The 21,790-nt window shown below is 45.1% G+C and overlaps 1 protein-coding gene across 2 annotated transcripts in view; it reads right to left on the bottom strand.

Moving 5' to 3' along the window:
* Window positions 1-1,088: 1,088 nt before the first annotated feature.
* Window positions 1,089-21,790, bottom strand: part of LOC135036631 (protein argonaute-1) — a 319,574-nt gene continuing 298,872 nt past the window's right edge. For both annotated transcript variants that reach the window (XM_063954467.1, XM_063954468.1), the window contains 6 exons: window positions 9,887-9,977; window positions 9,139-9,333; window positions 8,916-9,050; window positions 7,485-7,586; window positions 3,652-3,851; window positions 1,089-3,566 (listed from right to left, as the gene is read on the bottom strand). In XM_063954467.1, the coding sequence (XP_063810537.1) occupies window positions 3,458-3,566; window positions 3,652-3,851; window positions 7,485-7,586; window positions 8,916-9,050; window positions 9,139-9,333; window positions 9,887-9,977 (832 nt within the window). In that variant the 3' untranslated portion in view covers window positions 1,089-3,457. The remainder of the gene's footprint in view (window positions 3,567-3,651; window positions 3,852-7,484; window positions 7,587-8,915; window positions 9,051-9,138; window positions 9,334-9,886; window positions 9,978-21,790) is intronic.

The following is a 21,790-nucleotide window of genomic DNA, read 5'->3' as shown; positions in this document are numbered from 1 at the left end:
TGCTCCCCCCGCTGCCACCTCTCTCCCTGCACCGCCTCCCCCCACCGGCCCAGACATGTCACCCCACATCCAGCTCCTCCCGCCGGCCGCCAATCTCTGCTCCCCCCGCCGCCCAGCTAACCCCCGCTGCCATCTGCACCCCACTGATCATGAAAGAAATCATGACCCAACGAAAACTCTGCGGCTAAAATGTTTTAATGGATTTTGGTATTCAATTTATAAAGAACAATTTGGGTTTACTTTATTAACTCACTACACTCAACCCAAGACTGAATTTTCAGTTCTTTAAAATGGAATATCCCCTTCGGATTAGAGAAGAAACACAAATTAAATAAACACCATAGATATTTTTGGTGGAGTATTTATCAAAGCTCAGAGAGAGATAAATTTGTGAGAGATAAAGTATCAGCCACAGCAGCTTCTGCCTTACATTTTAGAGGCTGCGTTTGAAAAAAAATGACACAAGCTGATTGGTTGGGACGTCATCTCATACTTTTAGCTCTCCAAGGTTTGATAAATACCACCTTAGTATGTAACCATTACTATTTGCATAGCCGCCAAGGAACAGGATTTTGGGGGTCATTCCGAGTTGATCACTCGCTAGCAGTTTTTAGCAGCCATGCAAACGCTATGCCGCCGCCCACTGGGGAGTGTATTTTAGCTTAGCAGAAGTGCGAACGCATGTGCATCCGAGCTCTGCAAAAACAGTTTGTGCAGTTTCAGCCTACTTGTGTCTGGATTTGACGTCATACACCCGCCCAGCGAACGCCCAGCCACGCCTGCGTTTTTTTAGACACGCCTGCGTTTTTGCAAACACTACCTGAAAACGGTCAGTTGACACCCAGAAACGCCCCCTTCCTGTCAATCTTCTTGCGGCCGTCAGGGCGACTGAAAACTTCACTAGAACCTGTGCACAACCACAACGGGCTTTGTACCCGGACGACGCGTGTACGCATTGCGGGGCATACGCATGTGCAGAAATGCTGATTTTTAGCCTGATCGCTGCGCTGCGAACAACGGCAGCTAGCGATCAACTCAGAATGACCCCCTTTGCCCAATTTAAAGTGTTGTCAGTGTAAAGATATAAAACACAATAGGATTTTTTGCTAAGCAAAAGGGATGGAACTGAATTTAATATAAGAAAACTTCTCAACCTATAGAACAAATTCAAAGTCAGATATTGGAGTAAATGATGGAATTAAAAACACAGGAATAAATACTGCCAAACATTTCTTACAGTAACAATGTCATGTTCATAAAATAGGCTAATAAAAAAATATATCTAAACAAGGATTATAACACAAAAGTATGTTCATTTATCCAAATATTACAAAATCTACAGCACCTGACCTCAGTGCAGACTGTGCAGGGACTGTATTGGCACTGTAATCCCAAAGTACCTTCAAATGAGATATCCCATTTTTAACCATATAATATGTAACTGAAGGGTTTAACTCTTGTGCTACTGTTAAGACACGTTAGAAACACACAAAAACAGCTTTAAAAAAAACTAACCATGTGACAGGGCTATGTGACTAAAACATTGTTCAGTTACATCTCACAAGCTGACCCAGTTTCCAGTCTATTATTTCAGGCATTCAGGAGCTCAATGGCAATGTTAGGGAAAATCCAGACATGTGTATGAGCCGCTGTGCACTGGACACATTTTCTCCATCATTGATATTAAAGAGTCTTAGAATTACATATAACTGAACCAAATCTGATCTGGCAGTGAAACCTGGCACCATTTAACAACACAAAAGGTGGCCTGAGGTTAAGCAGATTTAAATGAGGAGACCATTCGTACAAAAATATTCTGAAAGTGACCTGCGTTCTGTATATGGGACATTTAATCACATTAGTGTATAAAACTCAGTAGCTTGGTGGAGGGAAGTCCTTAGTCATTGCTATTTCTCCCCAGTTTGAGGAATGGTCAACTGCTTAGTGTGTAGTGCTCTGCTTCACCATTTACTATTCTGCCACTGGAAAATAGTTTCTGCTGTCCGATATGAAATGTACCATAGTAAGACCACACGGGTGATCTGAATGGGATACTAAAAAAGGCTCATTAGTATGGTGACCTATCTTATTGATGCATCATCTGATTTCTTTCAGCAACTGACTTAGGTTGTGCTGATCCCATTTCATGTAGTAAGCCAGTAAGATCCTCCCTTACCCAGGTGTTCCACCAGCTTTCATAATATGTCAGAGCTTGCTAACAGCATTGTACATTTATGTAAAGTTTAAACATGTTATTAGGTTCTAGCGGATACAAACATTCTGGACTCCTGTGGAGGCAGGAATTGTGGCTCAAGAACTACACATGAGGGAATCTAAGCAAATGAGCAAAAGGGAGCAGCATATACTCCCATTACACATTAGCAAACATCACCTTGTTGCAATCATGCAGAGGCTGGATGTCCCCCATGTCAGTTTCTTAATTGGCTGGTGTTTCTAGTGCCTATAGGTACACTCTATAGAGCTGGAGAAGCAGGAATATTTACCTTTTTCTAGCACTTTAATGGTTAAAGGCACTTAGCACAATTTTGTTTTACTGCTACCAACTGGAACCAGTGATGTAACAGTTTCCAGATTTGTCAAGTGCATTAGTAAATGTGGCAAACTGTTTTGAGAGATAGAAGGCACGCAGGAGTCAGGTCATCATTGGATAAATACCCTATTGCTTTGAGTAACCCAGCTCCATTCTGCCTCATTGTAAGAAGATCATATGGCACAATATAATTACAGGGGAAAAGTGGAGAGGTAAGTGTTCCATTCGCTGTGGCAGGATGCTCATGAGCACCACCTCTCCTCTATAAATATGGCATATATTTCAGGTCTTGTTTTACACATTGTAACCCCAGGGCATACCAGTTATTTCATCCCTACAGAGGGAGAGAATCCACAGCAAGGTCAGTTCCTGTGGATGACCTAGAGTTATCCGAGTAACCCAAGTCTTTCCAAATTGAAAGGTTATTACTTTGCTGGTTATGTTCCAAGTACTAGAACGACTTCTGCAGAAACTAGCTATTTTCATGCTTACAGGTTACCTCGTTAAATATCGGTTATTTCAATGGGAAAACTTCAAAGTCAACTTTTTTTAAGGCTCAAAACTGTTGGTCTTCTCATTTAGTCAAACATTTTTGCAGAGCACATCCAATATTTTCCACTGGAGTGTAGTGTTGCCTGAAGTACTGCATTTCAAGTCATCGAGGAATTTGCTGTGGCAATCAGGAGAGACCTGCTGTAATGGTATTCTCTTACGTTTCCACAACATGTAATCATTGTCTGATGAGATTCCCAAATTGGTCCCGGACTTCACTAGGTTTGTCAGTTTTGAGGTACCCATGTTCTGCAAGACTGAAGATCCCAGGAACACATCTCTTGTAAGCCAATGAGGTACAGTGTGGGCCAAACAAGTCGCACACACAAAATCCACCAAGAAAACTTTGCAATGTCAGGCAAAATACATGGTGCGCAATGTGTCTTGATGAACTTGCACTGCCTTTGCTAATGCCTGTGGGTCCCTTCCATTACTTTGCCCAGAGATGTGACTGCCTTCCCCACTGTAAGAAACATGAAATACAGCATTTAGCAATCCCAATAATAAATAGACCAAACCCCCATACATCTAATATGGGAAACACAAACCTGTCATGTTCCTTATCCACTAGGTGGTACCGTGCTCTGAATGCAACCAGTCGAGCATAATATGCAGGTGCGGGGATGGATACAGACCGTGTGCAACGCACATACGTGTGGCAAAGCTGGTAGGTGAGGATCTGGAGCTCATCGGCGGTGAATCTGTTATCATCCCAAAGAACATAGTAATGGGAGGGACGGCTGGTGCCCTGCAGAGAGGTAAAAGAATTGTCCCAAATAGTTTATTATAATGAATCAGCGTAGTCTTATTAACATTTGTATGCACTCTTAGAATAATTAAGGAATTTATTTTTATTACTAAAATATTCCAGAAACAATGACTTCCTTTCATTCTTCAAGCTTTGTTAGATTTATTATTGTACCCAGTTTAATAACTGTTCTATATGCCCATCGGAATTTGTTCTCAAACTGAACTTTTTTGAAGAGTGAAGTGAAATCACAGCCCACGTTCCTACATAAGAAAACCCATAAAAAGCAACATGAATGGTTCTTAAAAAACAAAATACACAAAATTATTATTTATTTTTTGACAAAATAGTCAACAGTAAAACAATGTTCATAAACATGAATACAAATCAATCCATGTCTTGGGGATATTCGGGTCTTTCCATGGTAACAAACGTTACATTTTGAAATATATTTCATGTGAAATATATTTTTTTGAGCATGTGTTTTGAATATTTTGTGCAAAGTAAATGTTGTTTGTGTGGTACATCATATGCTTTAATTTTGATGCAAAGCTTGTCATGAAAACTGGTAACAAACGTTACATAAAAGACCATTTTCATGGAATGACCCATTCACACATTTTGCTCTAAAGAAGGGGGGGGGGGGGGGGGTCATTCTCTTTATTGTTTTTGTGGCATGTAACCTTTGGTAGTTCAGTACACAATTTTTTTCCTGGGTACACAATACAAACACAGTATAAACAAAGAAAATAGCTGTAACAGAGGTGCACACTTACTAGTGAACAATAAAGGGAAATTATAATAAAGGCATACTTATCCTGCCCCACCTGTACAGTTGGAGGCACCATTACACTTCCTAACTACTGAACCCCAATAGGAGGGGACCTCCTTTCTATATTTAGGCAATGATATTCTAGAAAGACAACAGACTCCTTGCTTCAAAGGTGGAAGGGGTCACTTTCTAAGAGGTCCTGGAATCTTCAGATCCCAGTTAAAAATGCTAAAAAAAATTATAAAAAAAATAAAAAAGGCAAACAAGTGGTAAAAGTTATTTCCCGATGGACTCAGCCAGAATACAAGTCATTAGAGAGATCATTACTTACTATGGTAAGAAGATGATGCACCAGCAGGTGGCATATTAGGAATGTCATACTATTTAGCAAATAAAATGAAGGACACAGCTGACTGAATAGGAAACAAAACTAATTTTCATGATAAATACAAAATCTTCAACTATTTTGGGAAATAGCAGATCTCTTGTTGCCTACCCATATGCTAATGAACTTATGAATATTATGGATTCTATATTAATATTCTTGACAGAGATAAACAGGCATTGTGTGTATATTAAGTATGATTGACAAAAGAAATCAACAGAGCTAAAAGACAAAAACTCAAGAGGAAAAAAAAAAAGAAAAAAAAAAAAGGATTATGATGAAGAATATTTCCTTCAGAAAAAAATGAGTCCTCCAGAACGTGTTTCCATTAAATCTTCTATGCATGGCAGAACTTTAGAAAAATCTTGGAAACGTACTATGGGGGATATCCTATTAGGCCCGGTAAAACATCGGGAGCGAAAAACGTGTGTTTTTCGCGATTTTTCACATATTTTATTTTACAGGCTATCCAGATTGAACACCTGTACAAAAAGAAAAAGAAAAAAAAGATGCCCTTTCTCCACGAAAACACACAGGTTCAGTGAAACCTGTGCGTTTTCTGTAGAAACAGCCCCGTTTTCGCACGGAAACGGGGCTGTTTCTGGGGATTTGGTTTTGACTGCCCAAAAGCCCCGATGAGCGTCCCGCATCTGGAAGCTGTCCTCGGCGCGGTGAACCCGGCGGAGAAGCCGGGGCAGCACCTTGACCGCATCCCCCCTCTATCAGGAGCCGGCACCCGGTGCAGCTTCAGGTAACCCCCGATAAGCCATCGCATGTGCTGGCTTATCGGGGGTAATAGGTTAGCCCCTAGCGGGACAATTAGCCCTGGTAAATTACCGGGGCTAGTTGGATTTCCCCCTATGGGCTTGATTCACAGTTGGATGCTAACTGAGAACAATGCCGATGTTTGCGCAGTCAACGATTATTTGCTAATGCGCATGTGGAAATTATTCTGAACGCTGTTGTGTATGGAGGTGCCGGCGCCAGAGGTAGCAATGGACATTCCTGGGCAGTGTCCTGAAGAAAGTGCAACATAAAGTGAAAGTGGCCATGTTCTCAGGCGCACAGCCACATCCACAGAAGCCATGTTCAACTGGGAACACTACACTGGTCATAAATTGGTGCAGCTGTCAATGGTGGTCACGATGTTGCACCAGTGGTAGATTGTCTAGAACCACCAGTAAAATTACACCATACACAGGCAATGAAAGTTGGCGTCTCAGGGCTTGCACTCTCCAGCGCATAATATGCACAAGAGGACGACTTAAACGAGCATTAGCACAGATATCCTCAAACATGGTCCTCAAAGAATCTCAACAGTCCAGGTTTTAGGGATATCCCTGCTTGTGCAGAGATGGTATAACCAAACTGACTGAGGTACCAATTAAGTCATCTGTGCCTAAGCATGGATATCTTTAAAACCTGCACTTTTGGAGTGCCTTGAGAACCACGTTTGTGAACCACAGTATTAGTATATTATCGACCAGCCAATAGGCTCTAGTGCGGGCGCATCAGTATCCATCTCTGAATCAGGCACTACATATGTAGCTGCCCCTATATCTCATGGTGTCTTGAGGTCCAGAAGGGCAAGTTTTGTTTCTGTTCTTATACAAAGACTGCTTTAAAGTTCTAGTGTGCATACAGGATAGAAATGGAAATTATTTTTTACATGTTTTAAAAAGCACCAATATCTCTCATTCTTTTTCTCTTTTAAGAATTTACAGTTGCAATTTATAAAGGGGGAAGAGAGCCCCTGGCACAGTAATGAGTACTGAATGCATGATGGATATAGACGTGTAGAGATGGTACACCATCACACTTAATGTCACTAAGAAAAGACAACACTGTGTTAGATGAATAGCAGCATCACACGTAAGTGGCTTGTTCTTACAAGACTTGGTGCAGAGTCGAAAAGACGCCCGTTTGTGGAGCCTACTGTATCTTGGATGTGTGCGCAGTGTATATGCTCCGGAACTGAGTGTATGTAAGTACAGACGAGGCAAAGTTTAGCATTTTTCAATCACATTTCCACATCAAGGCGACAGGCTACTCATTATAGTGCCATGAATCATTGCAGTTTACAGATTCTGGACCATATTCCCTCTTACAAGTATTCATTATTTCCCTCTTACAAGTATTCATTATTAAGACTGCACCTGTCCTGCTAGCAAGGAAAGGACATACTATGGGGTAGATACACCAAGCCTCCTTAAGAGTGGAGGTGTACGAGTGGAAAAGTTGGCCAACCAATCAGTGTATACCTATCATTTTTAAAAATGCTAGCTAAAAGTTGATTGGTTGTCTATGGGAAACGTCTCCATTCCTTAGTAGGCTTGATACATTTCCCTCAATGTCTGTCGCTACCTCCCTAGAATTCCCAAATATTTCCCATCATCATTACACAACATGTAATAATGTACAGCATTTACCTCCCTTGCTGTGAACATGCCCCCACAGATAATGTGTTGCATATTACCTGGATACCTGCATGACTGCACAGATAAAAATCAAACTCAAATGGATGTGTGATGTTAGTGTCAACAGTTGTTCCTGCTGGAATGTTACCACTTTTTCCAATCTGTAAAAAATATTTTTCAAAAAGATAATTAGAATTTGTTTTTAAAAATGCATTGCAGTAAAAAAAAAAAAAACACACACACACACACACACACACACACAAAGAGCATTCATATGCTATATAGTAATAGTTAAAAGAAGAGGGACATTATCATCACTGTCTGGATGATGAACCATTTAAAGCGATCCACAAACTTGATACACAGCTTTGCGATTAATAGAGTGTTTACTTAGATTCTGCAGTCATGAACCTGTTATAACAGCCAGGCAAATATTTTCAGCAATGGTAGCAGTGACATCTACAGGTTACAATTACGTACAATGAGCAAAATTTTGAGTAAATTTTAGCCTTCAATCAGGTTTCATCACTCCGCTTACTTATAACGATCTAATTTTTGGAACAATTTAATTCCCTTATGGTTTATCCATAAGGGATTATACTAATGTGTTGATTATGAAACAGAGCTACTCCCATGTCTGACCATACCCTTTAAGGTAATTTAACCTACAATACTACCTATTACAGGTTTTAGAAGTGTGTTTGTCTTTACATAATTTTACGTGATGCATCTAGCATTTATATTGAACTAGGTTTTAATTTTCTTATTTTGCTGATCACTATTTATAAGGATATCCAATAAAAGTTATACTTTAGACTATCATATAAATCCAATTTAGGATTAAGAGTGCTCCAGTAAGACATTTTTTGTTCGCTTTGCCTTCGCAAAAATTGCTCCTTGTACATTTACAAAACTTCTGGGAACACCACCACCAATAAATTATAATAGTTAGGTCTTTATATTAGTTAATTTACTTATACATTTATTTCTATTGCACTATGAGCAGTACAGATGGTGTAATGGTTAGCATTTCTGCCTCACAGCACTGAGGTCATGGGTCCAATTCCCAACATGGCCCTAACTGTGTGGAATTTGTATATTCTCCCAGTACTTGTGGGAGGAAACCGGAGTACCCGGAGAAAACCGCAAGTTTATGGCTCCCCAAAATAAAAATGAACCCTAGTGTGTAAGTGTGTAAGTGTGTGTGTGTGTGTGTGTGCATGTGGTGTGGAATATAGACTGTAAACTCCACTGGGGCAGGGACTGATGTGAATGGCCAAAATATTCTCTGTAAAGCGCCGCGGGATATGTGTGCACTACATAAATAACTGGTAATAAATAAACTACTTGTGCGGATTCAACCTTCTGTTTGTGTATAATACAATTATATACAGTACGCCATTAATAAAGCACAAAAAGTTCACCAACTGCTGCAATAAATGAAACAAAACAACATACATCTCTTGTATAGAAAGCAGGCCACCACTTACCCTCTCACTACGGTCAGCACAGAAGAGGCGAGTGTGGTGACGTTTCTGTACCACAATGTAGGTGATACCGGGCTGGTAGTCTTTCTCCAGTTTGATACATGCGTCCCGGATAGCCAGCAGCTCATAGTGTAGTATCTGATTGGGTAGACAATGCAGCAAGCACGGGGATTTATTTCTCAAGCAAACGAAAAGGTCTTTAAACGTGTTAATTATTTTAAATTACCTGTGGGAGTTGACCTTCTGGCACTCCATCTCGATAAAAGATGATCCTGGTGGGTTTGAATCGCGTAGACTTATAGAACTGGATGAGAAGCTCTCTCACCATATAGGAAAGGTCCTCAATAATCTCCTGCCGTGGGCGTTGCACTCTGACCGTGGCACAGTATCGGCTTGGGTGGGCATCCATGCTGCCTACCACCTACAATAAGATAAAGGGTCGTCTGCGAGTTCCTAATTTTGACTGCAGAATTTTTTTCAATGCATCTCAACTGACTCTTAGGGGTCTATTCATGAGCAGTGAAAAGAATGGAGAAGTGATCCAGTGGAGAAGTTGCCTATGGCAACCAATCAGCTGCTCTGTATGATTTTATATAGTATGCAAATGATAAATGTTACTTCAATGCTGACTGGTTGCCATGGGCAACTTCTCCACTGGCTCACTTCTCTGCTCTTTTCACTGCTTCATGAATAGACCCATTAATGTTAAATTTACTTTAGTGACTCACATAAATTCAAGAATCTTGGTCTTGAGTATACTGTACATAAAACAGATTATTTAAAAAGTGCATGACTTTGTAGGATTTGGTGCTTAGAGCAAATGTGTAACTAATAATATTTTAGGTTAGTTTTAAATGGATTCAAGTTATAAAAGATGTTAAAGCCAGAAGTTAAGAAAAAAGCTTAATGATTTATATTCTAAGTGCACTTGTCTAGATTATATGGGTATCTTTTGACATGATTTAGTTTCTCACCGCAGTGATTGAGGGCTTCTTCCCATCACCTGCAGGAGGGTGTGTCACGTCTGCTCCGAGAAAGATGACTGGTTGCTGGAAGATCGCAGAGCTGTCATGAGATAAGACAACAATAATAAGAATTTACTTACCGATAATTCTATTTCTCGTAGTCCGTAGTGGATGCTGGGAACTCCGTAAGGACCATGGGGAATAGCGGCTCCGCAGAAGACTGGGCACAAAAGTAAAGCTTTAGGACTACCTGGTGTGCACTGGCTCCTCCCCCTATGACCCTCCTCCAAGCCTCAGTTAGGATACTGTGCCCGGACGAGCGTACACAATAAGGAAGGATTTTGAATCCCGGGTAAGACTCATACCAGCCACACCAATCACACCATACAACCTGTGATCTGAACCCAGTTAACAGCATGATAACAGCGGAGCCTCTGAAAAGATGGCTCACAACAACAAAAACCCGATTTTTGTAACAGCAACTATGTACAAGTATTGCAGACAATCCGCACTTGGGATGGGCGCCCAGCATCCACTACGGACTACGAGAAATAGAATTATCGGTAAGTAAATTCTTATTTTCTCGGACGTCCTAGTGGATGCTGGGAACTCCGTAAGGACCATTGGGATTATACCAAAGCTCCCAAACGGGCGGGAGAGTGCGGATGACTCTGCAGCACCGAATGAGAGAACTCCAGGTCCTCCTCAGCCAGGGTATCAAATTTGTAGAATTTAGCAAACGTGTTTGCTCCTGACCAAGTAGCTGCTCGGCAAAGTTGTAAAGCCGAGACCCCTCGGGCAGCCGCCCAAGATGAGCCCACCTTCCTTGTGGAATGGGCTTTTACAGATTTAGGCTGTGGCAGGCCTGCCACAGAATGTGCAAGCTGAATTGTACTACAAATCCAACGAGCAATAGTCTGCTTAGAAGCAGGAGCACCCAGCTTGTTGGGTGCATACAGGATAAACAGCGAGTCAGATTTTCTGACTCCAGCCGTCCTGGAAACATATATTTTCAGGGCCCAGACTACATCCAGCAACTTGGAGTCCTCCAAGTCCCTAGTAGCCGCAGGTACCACAATAGGCTGGTTCAGGTGAAACGCTGAAACAACCTTAGGGAGAAATTGAGGACGAGTCCTCAATTCTGCCCTGTCCGTACGAAAAATTAGGTAAGGGCTTTTATAGGATAAAGCCGCCAATTCTGACACACGCCTGGCCGAAGCCAGGGCCAACAGCATTACCACTTTCCATGTGAGATATTTTAAGTCCACAGTGGTGAGTGGTTCAAACCAATGTGATTTTAGGAACCCCAAAACTACATTGAGATCCCAAGGTGCCACTGGAGGCACAAAAGGAGGCTGTATATGCAGTACCCCCTTGACAAACGTCTGAACTTCAGGAACTGAAGCCAGTTCTTTCTGGAAGAAAATCGACAGGGCCGAAATTTGAACCTTAATGGACCCTAATTTTAGGCCCATAGACAGTCCTGTTAGCAGGAAATGCAGGAAACGACCCAGTTGAAATTCCTCTGTAGGGGCCTTCCTGGCCTCGCACCACGCAACATATTTACGCCAAATACGGTGATAATGTTGTGCGGTTACATCCTTCCTGGCTTTGATCAGGGTAGGGATGACTTCATCCGGAATGCCTTTTTCCTTCAGGATCCGGCGTTCAACCGCCATGCCGTCAAACGCAGTCGCGGTAAGTCTTGGAACAGACAGGGTCCCTGCTGGAGCAGGTCCCTTCTTAGAGGTAGAGGCCACGGGTCCTCTGTGAGCATCTCTTGAAGTTCCGGGTACCAAGTCCTTCTTGGCCAATCCGGAGCCACGAGTATAGTTCTTACTCCTCTCCGTCTTATAATTCTCAGTACCTTGGGTATGAGAGGCAGAGGAGGGAACACATACACTGACTGGTACACCCATGGTGTTACCAGAGCGTCCACAGCTATTGCCTGAGGGTCCCTTGACCTGGCGCAATACCTGTCTAGTTTTTTGTTGAGGCGGGACGCCATCATGTCCACCTTTGGTTTTTCCCAACGGTTCACAATCATGTGGAAGACTTCTGGATGAAGTCCCCACTCTCCCGGGTGGAGGTCGTGCCTGCTGAGGAAGTCTACTTCCCAGTTGTCCACTCCCGGAATGAACACTGCTGACAGTGCTATCACATGATTTTCCGCCCAGCGAAGAATCCTTGCAGCTTCTGCCATTGCCCTCCTGCTTCTTGTGCCGCCCTGTCTGTTTACGTGGGCGACTGCCGTGATGTTGTCTGACTGGATCAGCACCGGCTGACCTTGAAGCAGAGGTCTTGCTAGGCTTAGAGCATTGTAGATGGCCCTTAGCTCCAGGATATTTATGTGAAGTGATGTCTCCAGGCTTGACCACAAGCCCTGGAAATTTCTTCCCTGTGTGACTGCTCCCCAGCCTCTCAGGCTGGCATCCGTGGTCACCAGGACCCAGTCCTGAATGCCGAATCTGCGGCCCTCTAGAAGATGAGCACTCTGCAACCACCACAGGAGAGACACCCTTGTCTTTGGTGACAAGATTATCCGCTGATGCATCTGAAGATGCGACCCGGACCATTTGTCTAGCAGATCCCACTGGAAGGTTCTTGCGTGGAATCTGCCGAATGGGATTGCTTCGTAGGAAGCCACCATTTTTCCCAGGACCCTTGTGCATTGATGCACTGAGACTTGGCCTGGTTTTAGGAGGTTTCTGACTAGCTCGGATAACTAGTACAACAAATAGGGAGTGAGCCCTAGGTAGATTATGCACAGGATGTGATACAGTCACATAGATTTATTAACCAGCAATTTTTAGAAAGTTATTTCCAGTAAGATACTCTGTATTCTATTTATGCTGGAGGTGCACCAGAAAGCAAATTACAATGTAGAATTTGAGCTAATGAGCAGGTAATAAGAAAGACCTGCTCCAATTCAACAAAAGAGTGCACCACAAAGAAAGCCTTCTTGGAGCAGGTCTTTCTTATTACCTGCTCATTAGCTCAAATTCTAGCTCGGATAACTCCCTGGCTTTCTCCTCCGGGAGAAAAACCTTTTTCTTGACTGTGTCCAGGATCATCCCTAGGAATAGAAGGCGTGTCGTCGGGATCAGCTGCGATTTTGGAATATTGAGAATCCAACTGTGCTGCCGCAACACTATCTGAGATAGTGCTACCCCGACTTCCAACTGTTCCCTGGATCTTGCCCTTATCAGGAGATTGTCCAAGTAAGGGATAACTAAAACTCCCTTCCTTCGAAGGAGTATCATCATTTCGGCCATTACCTTGGTAAAGACCCGGGGTGCTGTGGACAAGCCAAACGGCAGCGTCAGAAACTGATAGTGACAATTCTGTACCACAAACCTGAGGTACCCTTGGTGAGAAGGGTAAATTGGGACATGTAGGTAAGCATTTTTGATGTCCAGAGACACCATATAATCCCCTTCTTCCAGGTTTGCAATCACTGCTCTGAGTGACTCCATCTTGAATGTGAACCTCTGTATGTAAGTGTTCAAGGATTTTAGATTTAAAATTGGTCTCACCGAGCCGCCCGGCTTCGGTACCACAAACAGTGTGGAATAATACCCCTTTCCCTGTTGCAGGAGGGGTACCTTGATTATCACCTGCTGGGAATACAGCTTGTGAATGGCTTGCAATACTGCCTCCCTGTCTGAGGGAGACGTCGGTAAAGCAGACTTTAGGAAACGGCGAGGGGGAGACGTCTCGAATTCCAATTTGTACCCCTGAGATACCACCTGAAGGATCCAGGGGTCCACTTGCGAGTGGGCCCACTGCGCGCTGAACTTCTTGAGACGGGCCCCCACCATGCCTGAGTCCGCTTGTAAAGCCCCAGCGTCATGCTGAGGACTTTGCGGAGGCGGGAGAGGGCTTCTGTTCCTGGGAACTGGCTGTGTCCATGTGCCTTTTGGAATCCGCATCACCTGACCACTGCTGCGTCCATAACCCTCTTCTTGCAGAAATGGACAGCGCGCTAACTCTTGATGCCAGTCGGCAAATATCCCTCTGCGCATCACGCATATATAAAAATGCATCTTTTAAATGCTCTATAGTCAGTAATATACTGTCCCTATCTAAGGTATCAATATTTTCAGTCAGGGAATCCGACCACGCCACCCCAGCACTGCACATCCAGGCTGAGGCGATTGCCGGTCGCAGTATAACACCCGTGTGAGTGTATATACATTTTAGGATATTCTCCTGCTTTCTGTCGGCAGGTTCCTTTAGGGCGGCCGTATCAGGAGAGGGTAGTGCCACCTGTTTAGACAAGCGTGTGAGCGCTTTATCCACCCTAGGGGGTGTTTCCCAACGTGCCCTATCCTCTGGCGGGAAAGGGTATGATGCCAATAACCTTTTAGGAATTATCAGTTTTTTATCGGGGGAAACCCACGCCTCATCACACACTTCATTTAATTCCTCGGATACAGGAAAAACTACAGGCAGTTTTTTTCTCACCAAACATAATACCCTTTTTAGTGGTACTTGTATTATCAGAAATATGCAAAACATTTTTTTATTGCCTCAATCATGTAACGTGTGGCCCTACTGGAAGTTACATTTGTCTCATCATCGTCGACACTGGAGTCAGTATCCGTGTCTGTGTCTGCCATCTGAGGTAACGGGGGTTTTAGAGCCCCTAATGGCGTTTGAGACCCCTGGACAGGCACAAGCTGAGTAGCCGGCTGTCTCATATCGTCAACTGTCTTTCGTAAAGAGCTGACATTGTCACGCAATTCCTTCCATAAGCTCATCCACTCAGGTGTCGACTCCCTAGGGGGTGACAACTCTATTATAGGCAATTGCTCCGCCTCCATCTCATTTTCCTCCTCAAACATGTCGACACAAACGTACCGACACACCGCACACACACAGGAAAGGCTCTGATAGAGGACAGGACCCCACTAGCCCTTTGGGGAGACAGAGGGAGAGTATGCCAGCACACACCAGAGCGCTATATATAGACAGGAATACCACTATATAACGTGCTTTTCCCTTTATAGCTGCTGTTATTATCAAAACTGCGCCAAATTAGTGCCCCCCCTCTCTTTTTTACCCTTTTCTGTAGTGCAGGACTGCAGGGGAGAGTCAGGGAGACGTCCTTCCAGCGGAGCTGTGATGGAAAATGGCGCCCGTGTGCCGAGGAGATAGGCTCCGCCCCCTTCTCGGCGGCCTTTTCTCCCGCTTTTTGGTGAATTCTGGCAGGGGTTAAAATACACCCATATAGCCCTGGGGGTTATATGTGGTGTATTTTCGCCAGCCAAGGTGTTTTACATTGCTGCTCAGGGCGCCCCCCCCCCCCTAGCGCCCTGCAGCCTCAGTGACCGGAGTGTGAAGTGTGCCTGAGGAGCAATGACGCACAGCTGCAGTGCTGTGCGCTACCTTGTTGAAGACTGATGTCTTCTGCCGACGATTTTTCCGGACCTCTTCTTGCTTCTGGCTCTGTAAGGGGGCCGGCGGCGCGGCTCTGGGACCGGACTCCGAGGCTGGGCCTGTGTTCGGTCCCTCTGGAGCTAATGGTGTCCAGTAGCCTAAGAAGCCCAAGCTGGCTGCAAGCAGGCAGGTTCGCTTCTTCTCCCCTTAGTCCCTCGATGCAGTGAGCCTGTTGCCAGCAGGTCTCACTGAAAATAAAAAAACTAAAACTAAACTTTCACTAAGAAGCTCAGGAGAGCCCCTAGTGTGCACCCTTCTCGGCCGGGCACAAAAATCTAACTGAGGCTTGGAGGAGGGTCATAGGGGGAGGAGCCAGTGCACACCAGGTAGTCCTAAAGCTTTACTTTTGTGCCCAGTCTCCTGCGGAGCCGCTATTCCCCATGGTCCTTACGGAGTTCCCAGCATCCACTAGGACGTCAGAGAAATTCTGGTTATATTACTCTCCTCACACAGTAGTATTATCAGAATATCTACAAAAAAAATACAAATACAAGGAAGTACTGAGCGAAGGTTGGTTTTGGTGCAAATGTATATTGTAGAGTCCAGGACTAGCAGGCAAAAAAGGACTTCAGAATATTAAGCTGACTGAGTAACACGTAAACTGCTAAAGGTAGACATACGGCCCAAGGGATCAGCTGCAGGTCCAAATCAAATATATTCCCTACATGCACTGTACTAAACTAAGAGACACCTAGCAGAGATAACATAGGGTAAGTAGAGACTTGCGACTGCAAACTGCTCATACAAGCCATGTCAACATAAGGATTAGGATCACCAAACTGATATTTCACATTCATTATTTCCAGTTCTTTCATTAAAAAAAGTAAATGGTCATACTTTGGGTGTTAGAATACTGTTAACTGTAAGGCTGCTATACAAAACTTGGGATGTTTGAATTTAATAAGATCCCATAAGGTGTCAGGGCATGCTGGGATATGTAGTTTCACAACAGCTGGAGGGCCGCAGTTTGGACATGCCTGCCATAAGGTAAAAGGAAAAAATGTGGGTTTAGGTAAAAAAAGACATCCAAAGTATGAGCTGAGAGAAGCATGTGCCTGTCTGAGGCAAGTCATGAACAAGAGTCACAAATGGCCTATTAGGTACACACATTTGTTACACCTGGATTTATCTAGGCATAATTCTCTATGAATTTTATTTAATGTGTCTCTGAATAAAACCATCAGTACTGGAAAGCAGCGGGCAGGACAAAACTCTTAACAGAAAAGCTATCTTACCTACAGCTATACAAATCATGTGAGATCACTGATCACATCTTGAAACTACAGGTTCATAATTCAGACAAGATGATATAATACAATGTGTTCATCTGGAATTTTAAAATCCATAAACAGAACACTATCTAAACAGAATTTCTTTCAACAGGATGAGCAACAAGAACAGGCAACCCCAGATATTAGGCAAATGGATGAAGAAAGTACTCTGAAAAAGGGACACACTCTCAGATATACACCAATGATGGGTTAAAAAAAATTAAAATAGACAATACTAAAATATAGCACTACAGCAATACAAGTCAATAGCAATATATTGGTATATACATAAATACATCGGTGTAAGTACAGTGGGTGCACTCAGTCACACTGCATATACCCCAATTCAAATAGCCCTTCCCAGGCCTATACAGGAGCAGGTCCAGGGTCAGGGAGACAATGCAAAGGGACTCACCACTGGTGGGGAGCTGCTGTGCATAGGTTGTGGGGGCTTCCTTTGTGACCCGACGAACGCCCAGTGCAGTCACATGTACTGCTTGTATACACAGACGAAGGGGGTGAAGATGCACTATATAATCATTACATTTCAATATAATAAAATATAATCTATCATAAGAGGTTATTAGTATATCGTTGGCCAATGATATCGGCCTGTCCACCAATCGTCCAGGTCACCTCTTGTCGAGCAGGCCCCTAACACTATGGGGCCAACATCCGGTACGCAGGAAACCCCAAAACATGATCCAGCAAAGGACCCCCCCCAGGGCATCACACTAAAGAATAGTGATAGCGAAGAATTATAAGGTATAGGCAGTGCCGTTTCTTGCAGCGGGCGAGCCGTGCAACCGCACGGGGCTCCCGCTGCGGCACTTTGTGGTTCCTTGTCTCCCCCTCCTCCAGAGTAGTCCTGCTCGCGGGGCAGAGTTTCACGGAATGACGCGGTTGCGCCGTGACGTCACGATGCAGTTGCGTCATTCCATGAAACCCCGCCCCCCGAGCAAGACTACTCGGGAAGAGGGGGGAGACAAGCTGGAAGGAGGAGGCGGCCGGCGCTAGGAAGGAGAGGTGGTGGCCGGTGCGAGGAAGGAAAGGCGGCCCGAAGAGCGGGAAGATCCTCTTCATGTGTAGGTAGTCTCCCTCTCCCCCCCCTCTCCCTTCCACCCCCCACTTCCCCCACTTGACACTTGCCTGCCGTACTGTATAAAATGGGGACTCTTGCCTGCCGTACTGTGTAAAATGGGGACACTTGCCTGCCGCACTGTGTAAAATGGGGACACGTGCCTGCTGTAATGTGTAAAATGGGGACTCCCGCCCCCCCCGTGGTGGCCGTGATGATATCAGACGAGGCCACGCCCATTTTTACGCAAGGTCACGCCCATTTCAATGAGGCCACACCCCCTTGCCGGGAGCGTGCGCGCATGGTTTTTCTTTTTATAGCTATGGGGGGAGGCATGCATTTTTTTTAAAAAATGTCGAGGGGGGGCACATTTTGAAATCTCGCACTGGGAGCCAAATTGGCTACAAACAGCCCTGGGTATAGGTGTGTGAAGGTCGCTACTAAGTGTTCAAAAGTGAAGAGTATGTAAAAAAAAATGCGGGGTCCCACGTCCAAATGCCAACCCAAAATTTTCTGACACTATATACAAATAAATAGGACTTACTTAGAATTATGCCTGTGTCACAGTGCAGTCTATGCTGGTTTCCCTGCTTAAAAACATAGAGGGTGGGAGGGGCTGAATGCGTGAGGAGCCAAGGAGGCATTGCTGGGTGTCCCAGGGGGACATGTCCAGCTCTACCCGCCAGACATGCATGCTGCTCCGACAGCTGGTGGATCGAGGTGTGCCCGTGAGTTGGGGCTGGCAATACCAGGACATCGCTGAGCTACTGGGCAGCACAAAGAGCCTATGGACATAAGTAACTCTCAGCCTGGGGACCATACCCTGCTTGTTACTGCCTGGGACCATCACGCAGACATCAGTAGGGGTGTAGGGGTCTGCACTGCTCTGTTTATAGCCCCCCATTTAATTTTCCTATATATTATTCTACAGTATGTGTACTATGAATGCCTTATTGTCCTTTGCCTTGTCACCAAGCTTTAGCTGAAGATTTGATTAACCCATTTTGGGCTGGATGCTGGAGCATAATATTGGGTGTAATAGGCACTACTACGGAGTGGGGCATAATATGGTGCAAGAAGCACTACTACTGCGTATAAGGGGACCCGTACCCCCTACCCCTGTATGTGTGTGTGCGCGACACTCTAAACCCCCCTACTGCAGTGTATGGCACCCTGTACAGTGGCGCACCCAGGGGGGGTTTCCGAGTACCCAGAAACCCCCCTCCACTAAAAAAAAAAAAAAAAAAAAAAAAAAATTTTTTTTTTTTAAGCTGCATGAGTATTATTAATGACTGTCTAGCGTCCTCTGCAGCCTGCTGTCTTCCTGGTGGCACTTGCAAGTGCAATAAAAGTTTACTTTATTTTAATTATAGTACATATATATCCATGTGCCTACATATATACACATGTATATACATACATACATACATATAAACACACACACACACGCGCACACACACACACATGATAGATATATATACATGTGTATATATATATGTGTACTGTATGTGTGTGTATATATATATATATATATATGTATGCATGTTTAATATGCTGTGTATATAGGTTCACTACGATCTCCCGGCGGCCAGCATACCGGCGCCGGGAGGCCGGCCGCCGGCTTACCAACAGTGTGGCGAGCGCAAATGAGCCCCTTGCGGGCTCGCTGCGCTCGCCACGCTACGCGCGCCACACTATTCTATTCTCCCTCCAGGGGGGTCGTGGAGCCCCACGAGGGAGAATAAGTGTCGGTATGCCAGCGGTCAGGCTCCCGGCACCGGTATGCTGGTCGCCGGGAGCCCAACCGCTGGCATACTGAAGACCACCCGTGTATATGTATGTGTGTGTGTGTGTATGTATATATATATATATATATATATATATATATATGTGTGTGTGTGTAGATATATGTATATATATATATATATATATATATGTGTAGATATATATATATACATACACATACACACACACACACACACACACACACACAGACACACTAGTTTTACGGACCCAGCATATACTGGGTCACCTCAGTCCCCACCCCCGTGATTGGCTCCGCCCAGTTCTGGAAACCCCCCCATGCAAATCCTGCGTTTGCCACTGCTGTACCCCACCTAGCCGTGTGTATGATACTCTGTATCCCCCTACTCGCCCGCCCCGGTGTATAATACAGTGTACAGCCCCTACCTGTGTGTGACACCCTGTGCCCCCCTACCCCTGTGTGTGACACCTTGCACCCCACTCTACCCCTCTGTGCATGTTTGTCACCCCTCTTTGTAGAAAGGGGGCAATTTCAACATTTTGTTATGGGGACCACATATTTCTAGTTATGCCCCTGGATGTACATGAAACTATGTGGGGGAGTAGTATTCCTTTATACACCATGTAGACAAAAGTGATTTGACACGGTCAGCAAATAGATCAACAAGATTTTATTGACGTCAGTACTTTGTAGGTCCACCACATGCTGTGATTATTACAGACACCCTTCTTGGCAAACTGTCCATATGTTCCTGGATAGCCTTAAATACAGTGACCAACTGTGACACTGAAGAAGGTCAAGTCAGGCTAGAACTCATCCGTTGCTCCACTTCATCCCAGAGGTTATTAATAGGGTTAAGATCTGGACCCTGAGCTGGCCAATCCATCCGGGTTACTGAATTTTCTGTAATTCAACGCGCTGCCTACACTGATCCAGTTTTTAAACTCTGTTAGCTCCTTCCGGCAAACCATTTCATTAGTAAATGATCTAATAAATGCCCCTCAGTGATCGCAAATACTCGCTATAGCGCGTATTTTACGCGCTATAAGCAGTAAGGGACCCAGTTTTAAAAAAATCAGCGGGTCCCACAGGACGCGCTGTGATTACCGCTGCACACCGCGACAAGCCAAGTGTAGTAATCCTCCTGCAGCTTCCCCTTCCAATTGGTGCTGCGCTGCCGTGAGCTCCCCGCCCCCCGTCATTGATAGACGAGGTGGGTGTAGCATGGTTGGTGCCGCCTCCTCGTCCCCTTACAATTGGTGCTGCGCTGCCGGGAGCTTCCCCCCCCCCCCCCCTCTCAGCTGCATCTTCCCGCTGATAACACCTCACAGTTGGGGACATGGAGAGAGCGCACTGCCGCCGATTGATAGGCAGGATGCCCCCCCCTTGGGCCCGTACACGGGCCACTGACAGGCCAGTTTAAAGCATTATTGCAGGCCCTGGCAGACCGTCAGCGCAGCGAATGTACTGTGACAACTGCTGGGTGCCTGCTCCGCCTCCTCAGTCTCCAAATATCACCGCTGTAGTTTCCTGCCTGTAGGCTGCAGGGGAGGGACATGATGCGGGCCGCCGCCCAATCAGCTCGTGATCGGTGCTGAGTGCCTGTATGTGCGGGAGTGGTATGGGTGGTGCGGAAGCTGCAAGGGCAAATGGGGAATGGAGGTGGGCTCCTGCAGTGATGGATTGCCCATGCCCCGCCCTCCCTCCCCTTTTACCTAAAGGCAGCTGTGAAACAACAGGAAAATATGGGGGAAGGGGCAATAGAAGCAACGGCACTATGGTCCTCCTGGTCATTTCCATAGGGAACGCAGCTCCTCCTCTACACATGCTGCGCTCCCTATTATGAGCTCCTTCAGCAGTGAGTTACAGGCTCTGCAATGCAGCTCTGCCCCAGCTTTGTAAATCACTGTATAGCCGACTTCCCTAATCCCAGCTAAGTATGTGTTATCCCCCCTGCCCAAGTGTGTGTGCCACAGGCCCTAGTAACCCAGTATGTGTCCCTCCAAAGTCCCCAGTATGTGTCACCATGTCCTCCCCACCAAGACCCAGTGTGTGTGTGTGTGTGTGTGTCTGTGCGTTTGTCACCCAGGACCCTGTATGTGTGTGTGAACTCCTCCCCCCAATGTGTGTCACCATGTCCCCATCAAGACTCTGTATACGTGTGCGACACCATGCCCCCCCCCCCCCCTTAATGCCAGTGTATTTGTGAAATCATGTCATCCCCAGGCCCCAGTGTGTGTGTCACCATGGCCTCCTCCCCTAAGCCCCAGTGTTTTTTTATATGCCCCCCCCCCCCATTATTATGCATATCACCATGCCCATCCAGTCCTCAATATATGTGTTCATGTTGCCCCATG

Source organism: Pseudophryne corroboree, chromosome 2 (assembly GCF_028390025.1).
Source record: "Pseudophryne corroboree isolate aPseCor3 chromosome 2, aPseCor3.hap2, whole genome shotgun sequence".
Classification (NCBI taxonomy): Eukaryota; Metazoa; Chordata; class Amphibia; order Anura; family Myobatrachidae; genus Pseudophryne; species Pseudophryne corroboree.
The sequence above is the reverse complement of the archived record's forward strand: the minus strand, read 5'-3'. Positions and strand labels throughout refer to the sequence as shown.